Below are 22,531 nucleotides of genomic sequence, written 5' to 3'. Positions count from 1 at the left end.
AGCATTTAACTAATGAAACTGCAGTATTGTATAACTCACTCCTGAGACATCCCCTGCACAGGCCACAGCAATGTGGGCTCAAATAACTTGCCTTTAGAGGAAGAACACAGATACACACCGCTTTTCATTTCAATTAAAACCCCCGGGTTTGTACCAAGATTGCTCTGTGAGAGCATTAAGGGAGCTCCACTCACTGGAGGTTTTAACAACCATTTCCTTTGAGTCTCATTTCAAATGTGAAATTTGAAGTCAGCAGTTTTGAGGCCTCCTGGTAACTCTGAAAATTAAAAAACAATCCAACCAACCAACTGAAGAAAATCCATAAAGCGAGCCCCAAATCTACTCTTCAAATCACCAGATGAAAATCAAGGGAGGCAGGGTTTTCATGGATTTAATGTTATAGATGCCGTACCTACACAGCTCCCAAAGGGAAGGTTCACTGTCAGCTTTGTATGAACAGGAAAGGTTGTAAAAGGAAACGTAAAGCCACGAGGGTATTTTCCCTGCATGACTCACCCCAGGAATTCAGATCTGTTACCTGGAAAGAAGCCACTGGTAACATGTGCCTTATTAATGTGCTACTGGCTCCTCTGGAGGTAAGTCCCCATCTGTGGATGTGATCATGATCGGGTGAAGTAGAAAGTATAAAACTGTCACTGTGGCCATGGCTCCACAGCACAAAGTAACTGTGGAAATGTTCACCTTCGCTCCACATGACGGCCCTTCCACTCACACCAAGAGCCATGCATGCAAAAGAGAACACAAAACCAACTCCTTCCACTAATTCTAGATGAATCTTTGAAGCAAGGATTTAACTGAGCAGAACCAATGTGAACCAGAGAAGCTGTGGCTGCCCCATCGCTGGCAGTGTTCAAAGGACAAATGCTGGACAGGGCTTGGAGCAACCTGCTCTAGTGGAAGGTGTCCCTGTCTGTGGCAGGGGGTTGGAACTGGAGGAGCTTTCAGGTCCCTTCAACCCAAACCAGTCTGGGATTGTATGAACTTGGTCCAGACATCTCAAATAAAACCAGGCCCACCTCTATGCCACTTCCTCAGCCCTTGTCTTTACTCTCTGCTTTACTTAACCCTGCCTTAAAGATGAAACTACTTGTTACTGACAGAAGGCAGCTGTGTTAGTGCTAGTGAAGCTCCAATACCTTGTACTTGGTATTAGCAGGAATATTGGTTTTCCAGCGCACGGTGTAGTAGCGAGCGTCTGTGATCTTCTGGTTCTTCGGCAGAGAGTTGTCTGCCCAAGTGATCCGTATGGTGTCATGGCTCAGGATGGAAGCCTGAACTCCCACTGGTGGCATCATGGGAGACGGATCTGGCACTGGAGTGTATGGAGCATTAATAACAAACAAATCAACCTCGGAAGTGTCTAGGGAATTGATGGGTAAAAAGTAGTGTATTATAATTAAAAAGGGAGAAGGTGGCATTTTAAGGTGAAACAAAAACAAAAAGGGGAAATGCAGGGTAGTGCAATGAAATGAATGGTGAGAAATGGAGAAAAAGAGAGAAAAGCCAGAGTTAATAAGTGACATAAGACAGGCTAATAAAATTCCTCTTGCATCATGTTCCCTTCTTAAGACAGTAAGACAACATATATAGGACACTATATATATACACACCTAATTTATTAGTGTTCAATGCATTCAACCATGGCCTGAGAACTCCCAACATGCAGTTAACTTGAACTGTATTTGCCTAAATGTACACTGACCCCTCCCCTTCAGAAAACCATGAGGAAAAAGAGCTGAACTTCCAGATGGGAAAATGCCACTTCCTAAAAATTCAGGGGAACTCCCAGCACCTTTTAAAGAACCTTAATGGTGATCGAGTTCCAAGTGTCATACAGATTTGCAAGGATTCCTGTGTTACAGCTACACAAAGTAACTAACATTTAGTCTTACAGGGAGCACAGGGAGCTACAGCATCGTAGTAGCTCACTTGCAAACAAATTTCTCTGCTTAAATCTTTAATTAATGTATTACAAGACAAGAAACACATATGCTTAGGGTACAAGAAACACTTGCTTAGGGTAAGTGACAGCAGATTGAGACTTAGAGAAAGAAAATACAAGCACCATATTCAAAACCTCAGTGTAAAAGACCCCCAAAAATCTATACTTGTCCATAAAATACAAAACAAGGGCCTTTAGAACTGCAACCACAGGATCTGTGCTGAGGTAATGGTGGTGAGGTGCTGGCATAGGCTGCACAGAGAACCAGGCTGGGATTAGTACTTGAAAGATAAGTGCTGTAATTTACAAATGAAACCAATTTTAGGTGGCTGAATGAATGGATGATGTGTGAAGGCAACCACCACAACAGCAAGGCCACTCGGTTACACACCAGCACCACAAGCTCAGCCTCGAGCAGTTCATGGAGGATTTTGGGTGTGCAAGACACTGAGAGCAGCCCCTCACCCTTACCTGAGTGAGGCCTGGTCACCGCGCTCTCATAGAGAGGGATCCCTTCCCCAACGTTGTTAAATGCTTTCAGAGTTATGACATAGTGGGAGCTTGGGTCTAAGGGGAAAAAACAAACATCTTAGAGCAAGCTGACGGTGAACCCTGTTTTCTCCTTCGCCACATTCTCTTTGTTCAGTATTTTATAATGGAATACATGAAACAATTAGGCTAAATTTGAATTGAGAAAGTTTCCACACAGACCTTCTGTTAGTGCTCCATAGTTCTCATCCAGCACAAGTCTGCAGTCACAGCAAACCTTCCTCAAGTACAGTCACAACAGCAGTGAGGAAAAACGTCTTTACATGACTATTTTAAGTTGCTCTACTATAAAATTATTCAAAACTCCTATTTCATGGAATTCCTCAATAGTTTGTGACACTAATATTTATTTTGCTTTTAGAATATTTGACCTAACACAGAGAACTCTTCAGAGGGTTGAATCTCTAGTTTTCTTTTAAAGTAGATGCCACTGTATCTTGGTGACATTTGAGTTTCTTTTTCACCTGAAGCCACCTGTTCTGCAGCTCCAGAAGGAGAATCAGGGAATGCTGCTCAGCAGGGAAGTGGTTTAATAAGTGTTGAAGTAAAAGCATCACATCAAAACACACTGTGCTTCAAACTCAGTGGATGTAGGGTTCTGGGTTTAGCAGGGGGGGGCTATTCCTCTGCCTCTTTATCATCAGAAAATGGAGTTTGTTTCTAATTTATCAACAGTGTGCCATGCACCATAACAGCTCAATGAGGAAAAAGATTGTCTTAAGAACACACATGTAGTATTAGTTATTTATAACACTATAATCAGAAAACTGTGGCAGAACTGAGAGGTAAAACTTGGGCACGGGTGTTGAGTCTCTCACTGTACCTAGGTTTTCGATGGTGTAGTATCTCTGTTTGTAGTCCACCTTGATGGTCTGGGCGTGAGGGCTGCCGATGCCGTACCCGATCGCGTAGCCTCTCACCACAATGTTCTGGTTTTCAGGAGGAGTCCAGCTCACTACAATGCTGGTGACAAGCGGACGGACGTGTCGGGAACTGGGAACTTCAGGAACACGGGTTTCTGTTAAAGGAAAATGATGGATTGAAAGGATTTCTCATAAATAAAGGTAATTACATAAAGAGCTACAAGCTAGGAAGGTCAAATGAAGCACTTTGTGTTGAAATGAGTACACTGCAAGAGAGCGAGCGTTGTACAAGAGAGAGCAAAGAACTCTAATAAGCAGAACAAAATTAACACAGATTCGTAGATTAATATATTTTATTAGATCCTCTGTTTAAAAGAAAGGACAATTGTACTAAAGGAAAGCACCAGATCTGCTTCAAGACAGATGTTTTGATGTTTGTGCATGTTCTAATTTATCATTTTTCAAAATAGCCATGAAATTTATCACGTCCTTCCCCTCCACAAAGCAATCTACTTTCAGTTCCATCACATTACTTACTTGTGGGCATTAAAATAATTATACTGAAAACACACTAACAATGAAAGCAACATTCCTGAGCTTCAATAGACTACTCCAAACCTCTAAGAATTGTCAGTAAAGCAGCTGTTGCATGTGCTACAAAGGTTTCTTCTGACTTATCCTACATTTGGCACTGCTTAAATCCCTGGGCCTCTTTAATACAATTCACAAAGTATAATGCAACTGTACTACAAGCAACTCCACCAACAACACGAATCCCCTCCCAATCCACCAGAGCAATGGAATGGAGATCCTGAACAGAAGAACTTCCACAACATGGCACTGTAATCCCCAAGTATTTTCACTAGAAGGTTTTTTCCCTACTGTTGAGTAGAACTTCAGCGCAGTCTAAAAGCACAGCTGTACCCACTGGTGCCCAGGCCTTTGTTTTATCTCCCCCCAAATTAAATAAGAGCTTTTGTCAGGCCGCTGGAGCCTGCTGTATGTTGGCAGATAAATAATTCCGTGCAAATGGAAGCCGAGTTCCCTGCTCCTGTTAGAGTTCTGTGCTTCCTGCAGGGATTTCAGTTTAATGAAACATGCAGTGGTTCTCTAAAAGCATTTAATAAAGCACCACAACAGGATTATTTGGATCATAATATGCCACTGGCCTGCTAGCCCAGGGAGTTTACAATCTCCAGCTGACACAGCTGATCACTTAAAGTTCACAACTATTAACTACAGAAAAGCTACAGCACTGCAATAGGGGAGGTGACATTTTTAACAGCACACAAGTTAGTGCACTGGGGAGAAACTCTGTACAAGTGTTTAACACCTCTGGCATATGTGCTCCTGAGGGGAATTGCACCAACGCTGCAAAAGGACACAGCCCCCCTAAAACTAACCTGTAAGAGTCTGGCTCCCATTTACATTGATGACACTATAAAGTGAATTAATTTCTATTTAAATTCAATGGAATAAAAAGCAGTTATTCCTCACACGTCCATTAAACCTGGTTGTAAATAGATTTGCTTGGTATTGAAATTATCCACTTGAGCTTAGTAAAGAAAGAAAAGCAAAAAATATAGAATCACAGACTGGTTTGTGTTGAAGGGACCTTAAAGCTCATCCAGCTCCAACCCCCTGCCACAGGCAGGGACACCTTCCACTAGAGCAGGTTGCTCCAAGCCCCTGTGTCCAACCTGGCCTTGAACACTGCCAGGGATGGGGCAGCCACAGCTTCTCTGGGCACCCTGTGCCAGCGCCTCAGCACCCTCACAGGGAAGCGCTTCTGCCTCAGAGCTCATCTCGGTCTCCCCTCTGGCAGGTTAAAGCCATTGCCCTTGTCCTGTCCCTCCAGGCCCTTGTCCAAAGCCCCTCTCCAGGTTTCCTGGAGCCCCTTTAGGCACCGGAAGCTGCTCTAAATTCTCCCTGGAGCTTTCTCTTCTCCAGGCTGAACAAGCTCAGCTTGTCTCCATAGGAGCATGGACACCTTCTTTCCAGCATGCACATACACAAAGATCTCATGCATGTATACAGAATGATATAGACACCATGTTACATTCTCTTAATTGTGAAGTTTTATTACTTAATTCATTGTAAAAATATGCACAAAGAAAGTGAGCATTCCTAAAGGACTGCAACATTCCCACTGGAGAAAAATCAAAATGGCAAAGCCCACACAGAATGAAAAGGTTCATTTCTTCTCCCTCTACTGCCCCGAATAAATTTAATCCTGATGCTATCCTCTGGCAAAGTACCATTAATTCTGCTTCAAAAGCAGAGCACGCTTTCGGTACCGTGTGTAAGTGCTGCCTATGTGCAGAGCTCTGCTGAGGTTTGGGGAATGAACGGGTTCTCAGAGCTGCAAGGTTGTGTCACAGCCAGTTATAGGAAGACAGACACAGATGAAAGTGATTTCAACTCTAAAAAGGCTTTTAAATAACTACAAAACACAGCTCTACCCTGAACACTGGGCTTTGCACTGTTCTTGATGGAGAGAAAGCAGCAAGTGGATGAGTATTAAGACAAGCATCAACTTTGCCTAACACGAAGACTGAAGCCCAGACTCTCAAGAGCTTTCATCAGCTGACTATCGAGGCAATCTTCCAACAGCACAGAGCAAATACTGGAGCTCTTTCACTGTCCTGTTTTCCAGCTGCCAGCAGAACTGAATCTCAAGCCACACAGATGTGAAAGACATCACTGGACCCTGCAGCTTTAAGCTAGAACGACCCTCCAGCTACTTTAACAAAGCCAAGAGGGAAACTGGCCTACAAAAAAGTGTAAGGTAACTTGTGTGCACCAGCACTAATTAAATGCTTTTCTGAAATGGGAACAGTCTGCCCAGAATCAGCAGCTCCATGTTGGCAGTTCCAAAGAGATTTACCCCATCCTTTTTGGAAGAACCACTTCCATTTTAATTGCTCTTGGATTCCTGGGAGATGCTCACAGATCTGAATTCTGTATTCTGCATCTGGACCTGAATTCTGCAAGAAGCAGGTTCCCACCTGAAAATTGTTCTGGTGCAGTAAATAACCAACATCTGGGCCAACTATTGAAGGTCAACAGTTTTCACAGAACATTTTCTACTTTTAAACTCCACATAGGGAAAATGAGATGTTAACATGGTTCTATGCACTGCGTATCATGAAGCAGTGGAAGAGATTTGACTTCTGATGGAAGATACTGCTACCAAAAATGTAACAAGAACAAAAGTAACAACTGTTGTGGGTCAAATGTTCTCTTTAGAAAGAGTCTGAGCAAAACTAGAAGCCCAGGAAATCATTTTCAGAAAGTGTGGTACCAATGATGGGACGCTTGCAAAGGTCTATGGGTGAACACAGGACTTTCCACTCTTTCTTTGCTCCTGTATCAAATCTGACACGGTCTACAACCAACCCAAGTCTGCACCCACAGTGCAGACACCAGCACCCCACGCTGCAGCCAACAGCGCTGCACCTCATCAGTCAGCACATCATGCCTCCCAGCAGCAAATCTCCACTGCCAGCAATTTGGTGTACGCTTCCATGGTTTCACCAGCCTCACTGGAGGGCTACATAAATACATCTTCACTAGTTTACTTCCCAAGCGGAAAACAGTCCTCCTAGCTCAGTTTCATAGCATACAAACCCCTGCATGATTAACATCATGAATTTTATTACAGTATACAATTTGAGCCATTGTTATTGTTATTAGTATAATATAAATCTTGTTTTGTATTATTATTTAAATACTGAATCACTGACATTGTCATTCATAATCAGGTATTTCTTAGCAGAAAAATCTTAGTGCCAATATACAGTACTAGGAGGTGTAGAAGCAGAGCTTAATTTCAAGCTTTTGTATTGACTCTGCAAGAATTTTATGTTAGAATAGAAACTAATTTTAGTTAATCATAAATAAAGCACATTGTGCAATTAGAATATAGGAAAACCAACTGAAAACAATCAGTTTGCCTTCAACAAAGGCAATCAAACTTGAAAAAGGCAATGAAATTCATGCCCTGCCCATGAATTCTAATGGTTTTGATGTCACAAATATGGGCACACTTCTGATCTTACCATCCAGATCACTCTCAAACGTTTCTGCTGACACCCAGTCGGTCGCTGGTCCGGTACCATTGACAGTCAGGGCAGCTACTCGGAAGCTGTATTCTGTGCCTCGTTCAAGACCTTAGAGACAAAGAGTACCCAAGATAGCAAACCAGGAATTCCAACTGCCTTCCAACCCCACTGGTGCCACTGGAGCATAACAGGAGGTCAGGAATGGAAACGGTACTACCCACACCACAGCTTTGACCACAGGGTGTAAGAGCTGAACGGTGACTGGGGATACCCAGGGTTGTGACACTGCAGACTGTCCCTGTGGGCCACTGGAAAAGACTGCGAGATACTGCTTGCACCTGACTTTAATTCCTGCCTATTAGTTACTTTTAAGTATGGAACCACCCACTCCATAACTAAACCTAGGTGAAGAGTGTAAACTGTGCAAACAGTTTGTTTCCTGTATGGAAGAGCATACAGTCGATAATGAAAGCAGCATGAAAATGCACTTTAAATTTGATATATGGACCATCTTCAACAGGCTTTGCTGCTGGCAAAAATACACTCTAGTTACAAGCACAGATCAACTCCTGCTCTGCGAGAAAACCAAAACTTCATGAGTCACAGCTGGAGCTCCTGAGATCAAAACATCTTGTTAAAAGGTGCACATTAATTTTCTGGAGAGGCACAATTCCTTCTCTTTGGACCAACTGTTCATTTACAGAGATTGAACAACATGATCCAAATGAAGTCTTCCTCCTGTGCTACGTATTGTTCATTGCCAGCCAGCCCACACTACCTCATAACCTACACACACCCATTTGAAGTGCTTTCAGTTTTCCTTCAGGGTAAGAACCCGCTGTAAACGTCTCAGCCTGAGCCCACTAAAAGCACCTAAACCCCCTTTGTGCTAACAAGCACTTGCAGATGATGGCTCACCTTCAATGAGCTGATAGAGCTGGGTCCCAACGATGCTCTCAGTTACGTCGCTCTTGCGGGACACCTTACGGTAGCGGATCTTGTAGCCAGTGATTTGTCCGCTGTGTGTCCCTGCAGGAGGAGGCTGCCAGTGAAGCATGATGCTCTGTGGAAGGCAGAAGGTCATTACAATGTCATCATCCCCCACACAGCCAGGGAAACTACCCTAGTGCCAACAGTTCATGAGACACAGGACAAAGTACTGCACTTCCATGTAGTAAAACAGAGCCTCTATGTAACAAGTAAAACCCTATGATTCAGCAGCCACCCAGGTCATACATGTGCCTACAGAAGTTCACCTCGAAGCATTCTATCCTGTTAGACCTTCTGATACAAACGGCCCTCTTGGATTTCCCCTTCATTTCCTTCAGGTTATCTTAAGTAGGGTTCACTTGAGGATCTATCATTAAGAACTGGTATTTTCTCTAAAGGGTACAAGTTACCTGACCTGTAGTTTATGTGCATGAAGTTATTTATTTTTAGTCATACAGGTGGTAAAGAAGATATCTGGAAAAGAGTTTTCAGAAAAGGCTTTTTAAAGAATCACCAAAGTCATAATGACCAAGTGTAGAACTTCCTCTTTAAAATGCCCAGGACAGTGCAACGTTAACCAACAGTTAATCAACAGGAACATGTTTGAGCCATGGTGCTTCTGGCCGTTGTGCCTGATGAAACCTATTCCATAATTAGCCTCCGTGCCTTGGTGCACTGCCACGGTCTCCACTGCACTCCATGACATACAACCCACAATGGGACTGGAGTTGCTACTGCTTCAAGCACCACGTTCAGAAATTCTCCCATACAAATAGCCAAAAAGCAGCACAGTAGAAAAAAAGACCCCAGATTTGGCCAGTCTAAGACCTGCCAACCTTTTATTTACCCATTACAAACAGGAGATTTCTCCCCATCTTACCTTGGAATTGCGGACCTCCAGCGTCAGATTCTGTGGTGGAGCACTGGGGACTAGAAACATTCAGGGAATTACAACTCCAAACTTGCCATATACTGTATCAAGTGATGTATTTTCATACACAACTGCTCTCAGCTGTCAATCATTATGAAAGTACAAACCATTCTGGTTTAAGACACTGTGTAACTACAAAATACAACCAGAGGTACTTTGTGACATACAGTGACTGGCTTAGAGGTTTATGTATCCTTACATCCAAGAACAAACTCACTTCTTTTTCAGGTCTTTACTTACTAAAGGTATTTCAATAAAAAATGGTTTCTATTTAAAGGTACTTCGCACAAACTCAAAGAAAAGAGGTCACATTCTGTACTGTTCAAACTCAACTCTTTCATATTCATGCTTGATTCTGAGAACGCCCATTTAGAATTCCAGCCATGGATTCTGTGATCGTGATTTTCTGTAACAGGAAAACCTCAGGGTCAACCCATCCCTGTGTTACTGAAGAGTAAAGTGCATCACAAAGGCAGTTTCTGCTTTTAAACTTGGACACTGCTAGTTCTTTGCTGGCTGTAGCAACTTGCTGGTCACAACGGTGGAACTCTGTTAGACAAAAGGCAGTGTGAGAGGGAACCTGAGAGCATGGAAATCCTGTCACAGCACTTCAGACTCACAAGATTGCCTCAAAGGCAGAGATAAGGGTCCCTGAGGCTCCAGCAAAGTACAAGGACCGGGAAGTAGCTCAATAGGGTAAAGGCTGTTCCAGTCCCAATGACATATTTCCCAAACAACTCACCCCAGCTACAACAATACCCAAGAAAACACTCCCGAGTACAGAAAGTGAAAGGTACGCTGGGGTGTGGTGAAATAAGTACAAGGATGGCGAGGAGGGACTCTTCGTTAGGGACTGCAGCGAAAGGACAAGGGGTGATGGGTTCAAACTGAACCAAGGGAAGTTTAGGTTAGATATAAGGAAGAAGTTCTTCACAGTGAGGGTGGTGAGGCACTGGAATAGGTTGCCCAAGGAAGTTGTGAATGCTCCAACCCTGGAGGTGTTCAAGGCCAGGTTGGATGGAGTCTTGGGTGACAGGGTTTAGTGTGAGGTGTCCCTGCCCATGGCAGGAGGGTTGGAACTAGATGATCTTAAGGTCCTTTCCAACCCAAACCATTCTATCATTCTATGATTCTAAATACCCCTCTTCCACTATCCCACAGCTAAAAGGGAGACAAGAAGGATCTGGTCTTCCTTCTCTCTCGCCAAGTGATCCAAGTCTGAAATGATCAGATGAGAGATTAAGTGCTATGGCCTTTAAAAAGCAACAAGGGTTAAGAGGACAAAGTGAAATTAAGCTTTTCTTGCTGTTTGTTTTACATGGTTAGTGCCCACTTTCAGAGCAACCTTAAGAAAAGACTCAGGTTTCCCAAGAAGTTATTAACAACTCTATTGCAAATGTGGTGAGAGAAGGACAATCAGCAGAACACAGGAAAGGATATGTGCACATAGGTGTATTCACATACACGTATCTCGCCATGTTCACAGCTCATTTTATGTCAAGGTAAGCTTAGACTTGGACCACATGAAGAGTTTAACCAGGCCAACAAATGAAATGGATGTTCTATGGTTAAGGTCCTTTCCAACCCTAGCTATTCCATGATAGTACACACTTTGACAGGAAAGGCCTGACCTTGTCTGGTACGTTGTACATAGGTGACCATTCAGGCCAGAGGGCCACAACATGCTGATGGTGCAGAGAGCTGTGATGACCCGTAAGGACAATGTCCTCGCTCAGGGTGTGATGCAGGAATCACATTTCTAGCTGTAACACACAATTTCTTCCTATAGATCAGGAGGACGATGAGAAGAGAGGTGATGCTTACAAGCAGCACATAAACTGTGGTTCACATTGTAATATAACAGATCAGGAGCAAAAACCTGCACGAGAATGCGGAAACTTGTTAAATAGAACCCAAAGGAAGGTCAGAAAGAAATCCCTGCAGGAGACATGGAGAGTGCTTACAGACACCACAGAAAGGAAACGCAGAGGAAAACGTACATCATTCATCCGGAAGGATTTGAGAGATGGAAGAGGGAGAGCAGCACGGTTAAGCAGCAAGATGACATCCTTCAGAAAGCTTTAGAAAAGACATTTCTGTAGGTTAAATGTGAAAACTGAAGTTGGGCCAGAAAGAACTTTGGGAAAACTTGAAAATGACATTACAAGTAATAACACATTCTTCTTCAAACAATTAAGGAGCTGGAAGCCCTTTAGAGAAATCGTAGAGTCAGTGAATGGTCAGGGTATGACAGATAAAGGAGAAGATAAGGCCACACACCTATCTTCTTTGTGTTTGTACTGAGTGAAAGGAAGAGGAAAGGCTCCATAATACCCTTTACAGGTATCTCTCAAACAGAAACATCAGTGTAAGGGATAACAGAAGAGTCAGACATAGGGAACAGCAGCATGTGGCCAGGGTTAGCTGCTATCCATCCAGGATTCCACAAGGAACTTGGGAACAGAACGGTTGCGTGACAGATCTGTAACCTCTCACAAGTTACCTTGATACTGGGAGGTGGCAAATTCAATGTGGTATTTAAAAGGGGTTCCATTTGAGAAACTTCAAGTAGTAAGTCAGAAACCTGCAGCAGGCAAATAAATTGAAGCTACAATAAGGTGTGAAATTCACAGGTACATGGAGTAATAACACATATTTGTCACTTTGTCCAGGGAAATTCTGCACTGCAAACCTGCTGGAGAGCTCTTTGGGAAGGGGGCAGGAGAGAAGTCTTGGCCTGAGCAAACAACTGGTTCAAAGAAAGGAAAGAAAAGGTGGGAATGTACATGGTGATGACCTGTGGAGCTGCACCACGGAATGTACTGAAACCTCTGTGGCTCAACACACTGGGAAGTGATGGAAGGGGGACGAGCAGTGAGGTGACCAAGGTAAGCGCAGACAAGGTCTGATGGTAAAGAACTGCAGGAAGACCTCAGGGCATTTAGTGCCCGTATATTAAAGTGACAGATGAAGTTCACAGTAGATGAAGTTACACACAGGAGAAACAAGCTCCTACCTCTACATGCAAAACAATAGCTCTAAGCAGACCAATTCCACCAAGATCTGTCTACCCCCAAAATTCTGAGCAAAGTCAGTGCTCAGAATGAGACAAGAAACAGGCAAATGCTGGTCATTACACACTTGCATCTTTGATACAGTTTTAGTCCCCTCTTTTAAAAGCAAAGGAGAAAAAACATGGAAGAAGTCAGGAAAGCACACTGGAGATTGAAATGGCTCCAGGGAAGGAATGGCTAAGCACATCTGTGACTTTGGAATCTGCGGAAGAGAGGGATGAGGGAGAACATGGCAAAGGTCTATGAAATGAGCAGGAGCTGATGGACACTAAAATACAGCAGGTTCAGAACAGACAAACAGGGGCGATTTTCACAGTAAGTTCATTGGTAGATCTTTGTCCATTTGATGTTGTGGATGATAAAAGCTGACGCTGGTTAGAGAGCATGCTGAAAGGGTTTCATACAAGAGCAACTGAACTAGTAAATACACAGAAATCACTGCAGGATCAGGAAGTCCCCCAGAAACAAACTCAGGCACAGAGAATTTGGGACAACACTGCTCTCTGCTCATCTTTTCTGGTTTTGGTCACTCCTGGCGAGAGGATTCCAGGCTAGGCTCGCTTTTGCACTGACTGTTCTCATACAGGGATAAACTTATCCATGAAAGTTAACAGGAACTCAAGATCATTCCACAATTGACCATAGACCTATGGTTGCTCACATCACCTCTTTATTTGCTTCATAGAACACACTGGTACCACTTTCTCTTCATTATTCTATGCAATGGATCAATAGTATCTGTGTCTAAACAAAGACACACAACTTCTTCCCATATGACGACAATTAAATAAAATCACTCCAAATGCAGAACTCTGCTCGTGTGTAAAAATACTGCAGAACCTGACAAATGATTTGGAGTCACTGCAGTCAATATAGTTGGGTTTCTGTCTGCTCTTAACACTTTGTAGACTCAATAACCCAGGAAATCAGCTCCTGATGTTGAAATGAAGGACACCGTTGTTTCCTAAGCAGAACACCTGGTACTTTTGCATGTACAGTAATTTTCCTTCACCCAATTTGGAAAGCTTCCGGGGGAACTTGCAACCACGTATGGCCATATGCAACAATGACTTTTTTAATAAAACAGGGCAACAGTGAACAAAGTCTGGTTAAAAATTCACTTAAAGGAAATGACTGGCTAATTCCTATAAAGGAAAAGACCTCGAATAAAGCAGCTTACCATCTGACAGCGTTCGCACAACAACATCCTGGGTGGAGACACCGGGGCCGTGCTTGTTGTAAGCTACCACACGGAAACTGTACTCCGTGTATTTCTTTAACCCGTTAATGGTGTAGGAGAGTCCTGCTACATCAACATCCTGTTCATAAGGAAGCACACGCACAAGGTCAGAATCAGGTCTGCCACTATTACACACGCCTTACAAGTCTGAGTAAAGCAATTCTTGAAGTCACCTAGCAAACCTGCCTGTTAGTAACAATTCTTACTATGTGTTCAATAGTGGGATGCAGGAGTAGAAGAGGTTGTTTTATCTGAGGAATACAACATTCCTATTTAAAAACAAATGTAAAAACTTGGTTTGAAAACTAACAAAAAAACTTCCTGCAGCTTTTTAAAGCTGGAATCATTTTCATATGCTATCAGAAGGAAATTCATCCTCCCAAAGCTGTGTTTATTCCCAGGTGGCAGCCTGTACTTCTACAGAACATCCTTGATCCTTCCAGTAGAACCATAAGACAATTTAATCAACAAGATGCTCCACACTATCAAAATATCCATCAGTGAATCAAAGATCTCAAATAGTAAGAACAGTTCAGACTAAGGATCATGCCAAAAATGAGGAGTTAAACTATTTTACTACAAAGCTGTAAGCATCCTTTATACCGTCGGAACCAGAAGGATAATGGTTTTCATCACTATTTGCATTCTCCTCTCATGATACGATGGACTTCCCCAAAAAGCTACTCGATGCTGGTGAGTATCTAAGTACATTTAATTCCAAGACATTTCATGTTGGATTTTTCATTTTAAATATTTCCTTAGTTTAGGCTATAGGATTCAGTCTATCAGGAAGATGAACACTAGGTGCTTTTGGGAATTTAAAGTAAAAATGTAGTAAGAGGAAAAAGGCTGTTCCCAGCATTATACATCACACAGGAAGAGCTGGACTCTGTACCTGCTCAGTGTCCTGCCCCTTCTCCATATGATAGAGTTTGTAGTTCTGGATTTCACCATTGCCAGACAGAGGCGTCTCCCAGGTCACGGTAACAGAGGTGGGGGAAGTGGCCGATGCTCGGATGTTGGGTGCTGGACCAGGAAGCTGAACTGAAACACAAGCGTGAAACTCTGCTCGTCACCAAGCTGAACCATCACCATTTGCAGCAGCTAATCATTTTAGCATCAACTCCACTACCAGTTAAGGTAAAAAGATGTGTACTTCTTCACATTTCATATAGATTCATTGGGGCACGTAAAGGTGGGACCCAATTTCTGAAGGAGATCCTGCTCCCAGATTCCATTTATCCTGAACGATTCTAATAAACAGCAGACTTCATGTTTGCTTAAAGTTTTCCTTTTTTCCCCTTCTTCAGTTAATGACCATTTAAAAACATTCTTCTTATAACAGAGAGTTTAGATAATTTAACAAGGAATTTCTTACCGGTTCTTCTTCATGGTGAGAATAAATCATGTAAGCTCATCAACTTGGAAAATCAGTTTGAAACTATGGTCTGCAAGTTGATGGTTGCAAATACAACTTTTAAGAGTACCTACTTACTCTGGGAAACACTGTGAATGAGAAAACCACCACAACCACCACATCGATCCCAAGGTCAGGAAGACTCCAGATATTTAGAGCATACCCTCAGGCTGAGTTGCCACCTTCAATGGTGCTGAGCTTTCCCCAGGGCCATGCTTGTTCTGAGCCACAACTCGAAACACATAAACTGTTTCTGGCATCAGGTTTTGGATCATCACTTGTGTCTCTCCAGGACGACTCGTATTTTCGACACGTTCCCTTTGGGAAACAAAAGGGTTGGGCACAGCGACCATCAGTGATTAGTAAGAGGGGTTTTGAGGGGTAAATAAAGGAATAGTTGCTCATAAGATGTATCCTGTTTGAATATATCTAATGAGTTAATGAGGAGGTTATTTATATGGCAATGACTAGGCAATAAAACAAGAATATGCCAAAATTACATGTGACAAACAGCTTCTGATTTTGTAACTTCTCTTCAGAAAATAACGATGCACTGAAGTAAAAGAACACATTACACTCAACATCACAAAACTCAGAGTAGTTTCTTTGTTATTCTCGTAACAGCACATGGTAATTCAGTGACAGTTTCTCCTACTAGTCTGAAGCCAGAAGAAAAGATATTTCAGAAGCACACACAGAGTCTGGCGAGGCTGAAGGCATTAATAATGCCCCACAATATTAATTGCTTTTTGTGGATTTTTCAAAGCAGCTCTTTCATTGCATCCTGCGACCTCCAAGCATCACTTAGTTCCTCTCTAATATTTAGATGCTTTACAAACATCCACAGGCTCCAACGTGCACAGACAGCTGTGACCTTTCTGCTCTTCCCACACAAGCAGTGGGACAAGAGGCAGCTCTGCTGCTGGGTCAGTCTGAGGTGGAGGCAGAAGCCACCCCTCAGCAGTGGTTGATGCTCGTGTTGTGGAAGCACCACAGCCTTGCACCCAACACAGCTCAAGAAACTCCATCGTCTCTTATTGAGCTCAGGCTTGAGGGGAAGATTAAAAGATCACCAACTAACTACAGCCTTTATTTCCCACACTGCTGCTGCCATGCGAGCATGCACAGAGCTGCAGCTGGGTGACACATCTCTGTACCCCTGTAAATACAAGTAAAACCATTGTTAGTGAAGAAGAAATCAAACCCTTCCCCACTGAGAACACAAAGGGAAAACGTGCCTGCTCTGAATGCAGTTCTTTCCCTTTTGTCTGCTAGACTTCGTTTCACGCTACAGCAGAGGGCAGACGACTCTCATCCCAACCATTAGCTGCAATTAAATCATTTTTAATGCAGAAGACCAGGCAAAATCATTTCGCAGTCTCCCCTTCACTACATTCCAGACACGATGCTTTAGTTTAGGTCATGGAAATATGATGCCAAAAGTCCCATTTTTAATTTATTTCTTTCTAAATCAACTGGTTTGGTTGATTTACCATAACCTGGGTGAAAACATGATGAACTCCCTGTTTGTTTCTGCACTGTTACACTCTGTCTGTACAGAGGGAAGCTACGCTTACAGTAACTAAAAAGCTATTTAAACACAGTTTCTAGAATGTTCTCCTTCCTGAAAGTTGAACTAAAATGGCACTGCATAAAGAGCTTAATTTAGATCAGGTTTTTAGTCCTTTCCATTGTTAAACGAGCAGCAGCAGCAGCACACATTTGAAGTACAAACTTTTACAAACGATTTCTCTTCTTTTCATGTTTATAAAGTAGTTTTTGCAAGAAGGAAGCAAGACCCACACTACCAAAATACCATTCCCAGCAGAGCCTGACACTGGGGGCAGGGAAAGAGAGAAACATTTTCCTTCACTTTCTCAGTTCTAACCAGGGCAAAGGGTTTGCTTGAAAACACATTTTCAACTGTTTCCTTTAAGAGGTGCCTGAGATGCAATGATGGTATTTGAACACCCCAGGGAAGTGCCAGCTGATTCACAGCTGTGCTGTAACATTCACCTCCCATGCAAAGTATCTTGCGTTTGCTGTCTCTCACTGATTTTCCCCAGAAAACCCCATCAGCAATCCAAGGGTATTATTTAAAATTATCCCAACATGAAAATTATTTTAATGGAAAGACAACACTTAGCAAAAAACTGAAGACACGTCAATGTGTTGCAATCTGGGGCACTAAGGAGGAACCGCAGCCTCCCCTCAGATGAGGATGTTCAAAATATGGGCAGATGAATTAAATGCTGCATTAATCTCTCATTCCTGTCCTTTCGCAGGGAGCCGCGAGCACCTTTTATGAGCTTGGATGTGTTTAGGTAGGCATAATAGGTACCAAACCAGATGGTCTGTATGAATAACTCCCTTAGCAGACGGAACATTGTGACTATTCTAACTCATTCCGGTTTAATCCCCAATTAAAGAGCTCTGTAAACTAGAAGTAAGGTTTAAAATCGCCCTCAAGTACCGAAAGGAAAAAGCCTCCAGTTCAAAACTAGAAACAAAATCTGGAAACGTGAAGTTTCAAGTTACACTTGGATATAAAACTGAACCTCCAGGGAATTACTGCAAGGGAGGACTGTCTGTGCAGCCATGCCAGCTGAGAGCCTGCCAGGGAGCTCTCCGAGACACCGTGACAGGGTGACTATACAGCTAAACTCCATGTTCTGTGTTTGAAGCACACTGTGTTGAACCATGGCTTTAATATTGCTGGGCTATCTCGCACCCAGGGTGTAATCTGCTCTCCTGTACTGGCCATGTGCTAGCTATTCCTTTTCTTGTTGTCCACGTCTTGACAGTTTGGAGTTGTTCTGCTCAGTGCGTGTCTAAAGCTTCAGAGACTTAAAGCTACACATCTGAATTTCCATACCCTTTTCAGGGGAACCCTCTTCAATTTGGATGAAATAACTGAGTGATTATACAATCTATAAGGATTCAGTCATTTCCCTCTGATCAGATTACTTCAGTCCTTCCAGAAGTGTGACAATACAGCCATGAGACATCCATGTAATTGCCTCAATAAAAGCCACCCTGCAGTCATCAAGCCAAGGTAAAGATATGTCACCTGCTGATGACATTCTGGAGCCAGTGAAAGCACCAGGAACCAGCCACCTTACAGCTGATGTCCATGCTTTGAAACGTTTCTCTGCCACGGAGAGTTTCAGTTTTTCTGTTAAGAGCAACCTCCACATCCTGCAGATCTTCATTCGCACCCCTCAGCAGATACTACTCACTATCGAACCCAGCTTTAACCATTTCCAAAGCGCCAGAAGCAACCACTATTGGCAGCATTCACGTTTTAGCTGTAATTCTTTGTTGCTGCTCTTACAAACCTTCTGGAACATTCAACTCAGGCCAACAGTTTTCTGCAAGCAGACATGGGGTTTAAAACATGAAATGAAATTTCTCTGGGCAGAGGGTACCTCTTGGCAGCTGAAGCAGTTTGTGGCATAAAGCCAACAAGCAGTGCAGGAAAAGCCTTTTGCAGGATCACCCCATGATTATGAGGGAAAGCATGTTCCTGTCATCTCACAGTCCTCTAAATCATACAGCCACAGGATGGTTTGGGTTGGAAGGACCCTACAGCTCATCCAGGTCCAGCCTTCAACTAGAGCAGGTTGCTCCAAGCCCCTGGTCTTGAACACTGCCAGGGATGGGGCCGCCACAGCTTCTCTAGGCAGCCTCTGCCAGTGTTTTATAAGTCCAAAGGGCAAAGTTAAGGAACACCCTCCATGTTTCTGTGTGTGTCTCCTTCCACTGAACAGGTAAAAAGAAAAGGAATGTAAATCAGCAGTGACTGAGGCAGCTGGTAACTGAGGAACCACATGCCTCATATTTATAGGGGCTTGGAGCAACCTAGCCTAGTGGAAGATGTCTCTGCCTGTGGCAGGGGGTTGGAACTGGATGAGCTTTAAGTTCCCTTCCAACACAAACCATTCTGTGATTCCATGCTGTATATATACACAGATACTGCTGGGATTTGAGTGTTCCTACAATTCAGTGTGAAGATGACTTTCTCCAGGCCTTTAAGATGGGTTACAGATGTCAGGTTATCCAGCTAACCCATTCCACGTTAGATGTAATTTTCTCAGTTTTCACAAGCCTGATTTAAAAGGTAAATAAATCAATCATAGAATGGTTTGGGTTGGAAAGGATCTTAAGATCATCTAGTTCCAATCCCCCTGCCATGGGCAGGGACATGCTGCACTAAACCATGTTGCCAAAGGCTCGTACCAACCTGGCCTTGAACACTGCCAGGGTTGGAGCATTCACAGCTTCCTTGGGCAACCCATTCCAGTGCCTCACCAGCCTCACTGTGAAGAACTTCTTCCTTATATCTAATCTAAACTTGCCCTGTTTAAGTTTGAACCCGTTACCTGTTGTCCTACCACTGCAGTCCCTAACGAAGAGTCCCTCGTCAACATCCTTACTTGTGGTCAACGGCTCAATGTCCACTTGGAGACCAGTAACGAGTGGTGTCCCTCAGGGATCGGTGTTGGGACCTGTGTTGTTCAACATCTTTGTCAGTGACATGGACAGTGGGATTGATGCGCCCTCAGCAAGTTTGCCGACGACACCAAGCTGTGTGACTCGGTTGATACGCTGGAGGGAAGGAATGGGATCCAGAGGAATCTGGACACGCTTTTGAGGTGAATACTTATTTTGACCGCTGCTCAAACACAAGTGAGGCACAGACAACACTTCAGCTACTAAAAGGCTCTAGTAATGCACACAATAAAAGTGGTATGTGTAGGCAAAAATATAATGGTATGAGGAGATGGTACGTATGCACCCAAAGCCATAAAAGACATAGGATCATATATAATTCAAGGACTAAAAAGCCATCATTTAAGCAGTGTTTTATAGTGCTGAGAAAGAAAAAAGGGTTGCACATCCAAGCTTCACTTCCAAATTCCTGATTTCCAACTGCTCAGATGTGTGTGATGACCACCTTAGCAATGTTTCCATAAGGTCTAACCAACTGGTCAACAAGTACCATATAACAGCAACATGCTAAACAGATTTTCCCCCCTTTTTAAACATATTTTATTGTTCTTATTGTCTAAATGCAGGTTGAAAGGCTGGGTTTCAGAGTGGGTTTGTATCTGTGCAATGTGTGATACCAACTGTCTAACAAAAACCTCCCCCAAAGCAAAGGAGTGATGAAGTTGAGAAAATAGTATGTGCTAATAAAAGGCTTCCAGAGCCTGCTCTGAACCCTGATCCAGAAGACCACTCAAGCAAACACAGATCTCACTGAAGGCAATGGAACAATCTGCTTCCATCTAAGCATCAGGTTAAGTGCTCTGCTGTTTAAGGTTCTGTGGAGTACATGAACCCAAGCCCGCAGGGCTGCTCTGCAAGAACTGGAATCAGCATTTTCTGCAGGTTGTCCTATAATCTCCTGATTTATGCACCACAGATTATGAGAGTCCTCTTACCCTTTGTTCTGCACATGCTTTTGGCACAAGAGGAGTATTTGTTAGATTTCTATAGTCTTGCATGGAGTGGAAGAGGATGTGTTGTGCTTCCTCCAAAGCAGTACAGAGAGGAAGGGAGCCTTCTCTAGCAAATTACTTTCTAAAAACCCAGTGGGTTACAACCAGTTTGCAACCAGGGACATGAAGGAGGAGTGGCAAGAAGCAACAATGGCTGGCAAGATCCCACATTTCTTTCCTGTTTCACTTATAGTATCTCCAGTACAGCTGAGTATTACCAAAGTAAGGAAGTACCAAAGCAACATTTGTGAGGCAAAGAAAATTTTACTCATTGCCTCGATTAATTGCCATGAGCCTGGACAAGGTGTCTGGCCACTGGATTAAGAAAGTGGCAATTCACTGCAAGTAGTGGTGAGTTTTGCATTCTCTTTAAATTACTTTCTTAACTTTGAGTCTCACACTTTAGTCAGCAAGTAGATGATATTTTTCTCTGGAGTAATGTATCTGATCAACAAGCTAATCTGCAATTAAGCATCGCCCAAATGACTGTTAGCTCTAACTTCTTTAAAACCCTATCACACAATTTGAAACTGTAATTCTGAGCAGTAGAGCCTGTCAGTAAAAAAAAAGGGGTTGACTGAACTAAACCATTGGCATGATATGTCACAAATTCACAACTGCTTCACATTCATGGCATTTCTATTGACAGGGATGACTTGGAGATACTCAGCATTTAACCAACACCAACCCCATGTCTTTCTCTAGAATCAGACTCTATGTCCAGAGCTTCAAAGCATGAAGTGACCTCTTGCTCTCAGTGGCACACAGTGTATCTGGAGGGTGTTTCTGGGCCTATGGTGGATGGCATTTACAGCAGTGGCAGGGTTCCTGAAGAGGTGTTACGGTCTTAATGTCTAAGCAGACTACTAAAAGCAGGTAGCAACTGTTTGCAGTCAACCAAAACCATGCACAAGCATTGCCTCTATGACTATGTATAGGCAGCAACAAAGCAAATAATGCACTTTGTTTAACCAGGGTGCAGGAGGGAAGGAAACACAACCCCCTCACCTCCGCCACCCATCAGACTTGGAGCATTGAGAACTCAAGGTTTATAGTGCTTCTTAGCAAAGCTAGCATGAAGAGTAGCACTGAAAGAGCATGAGCCATGTTACACATCAAGGTCTTTACCTGTTTATACCTTCCTTGGTATAGAAGATTGAATAGGTGAGGTTGTCTCCTTGAGGGTCAGACACAGGCGTCCGCCACGTCAGCCGGATGAAGCGAGTGGAGACGAGGGTAGCCACAACGTCCCGTGGGGCTGAAGGCAGTGGTCCTGTTGTCGCTGGTGCTAGATGGTCATTAGTGGCACTGGTCAGTGAAGTGGGAGGTAATGTTGGGATGGCAACATCTTGTCATGTGCAAACATTGGGGAATATGAAGGGCAAACATCACCACGGTTTAAAAAAAGAAAACAGAAAAAGAACACAAAAGAAATAAACAAAACCACGATGGGAAACAAAAGAAAATGAACACACACAAAAAAGGCCATTAAACTGAAGGCTGACATGCAGGCAAAGGTACTACTGGAAACTAATGGGAAATATTCAAGGACACGTCACTGTCGAGCAAGCAGACCAGATCTCCACTGTAATGGAAGTGGCAAGGGAAAGGGAAGGGTGAAGACTGGGGATAAAATATGACCTCATCAGAGGACATACCAGCAGCAAACAATTCCCATTTCCTTGTAAAGCAGATGTAATACCCCCAAAAAACACCCAACTCATATTATTTATTCAAAAATACATCCAGACCCAATGCTCTATTTCATTACCATGCAGAATTCAGTTATACTAATCTCCATCATAAAGACAGACAAATAGCCACAATTCATTTAAGAATTGCAAACTTGCCCAGGTCATGCAGTTAAACACCAAAGTCACTTCACATGGTAACTGTTTGGGTGCTGCTGCTGACAATGGTAAGATGTGGTGACAAA

General features: G+C 43.2%; 1 protein-coding gene across 1 annotated transcript in view; it reads right to left on the bottom strand.

Moving 5' to 3' along the window:
- LOC104404727 (neogenin-like) overlaps positions 1-22,531 on the bottom strand; it is a gene marked incomplete at its 5' end in the record, with an annotated part of 48,939 nt that overhangs the window by 24,802 nt on the left and 1,606 nt on the right. Inside the window, 10 exon segments of the mRNA XM_010013244.1 lie at positions 1,158-1,381; positions 2,435-2,530; positions 3,336-3,530; positions 7,437-7,547; positions 8,358-8,502; positions 9,310-9,359; positions 13,615-13,753; positions 14,570-14,718; positions 15,255-15,409; positions 21,724-21,943. Coding sequence (XP_010011546.1) covers positions 1,158-1,381; positions 2,435-2,530; positions 3,336-3,530; positions 7,437-7,547; positions 8,358-8,502; positions 9,310-9,359; positions 13,615-13,753; positions 14,570-14,718; positions 15,255-15,409; positions 21,724-21,943 — 1,484 coding nt within the window.

The sequence above is a fragment of the Nestor notabilis genome, unplaced genomic scaffold (assembly GCF_000696875.1).
Source record: "Nestor notabilis isolate BGI_N333 unplaced genomic scaffold, ASM69687v1 scaffold294, whole genome shotgun sequence".
NCBI classification, from domain to species: domain Eukaryota; kingdom Metazoa; phylum Chordata; class Aves; order Psittaciformes; family Psittacidae; genus Nestor; species Nestor notabilis.
This window is presented reverse-complemented; position numbering and strand designations above follow the sequence as displayed.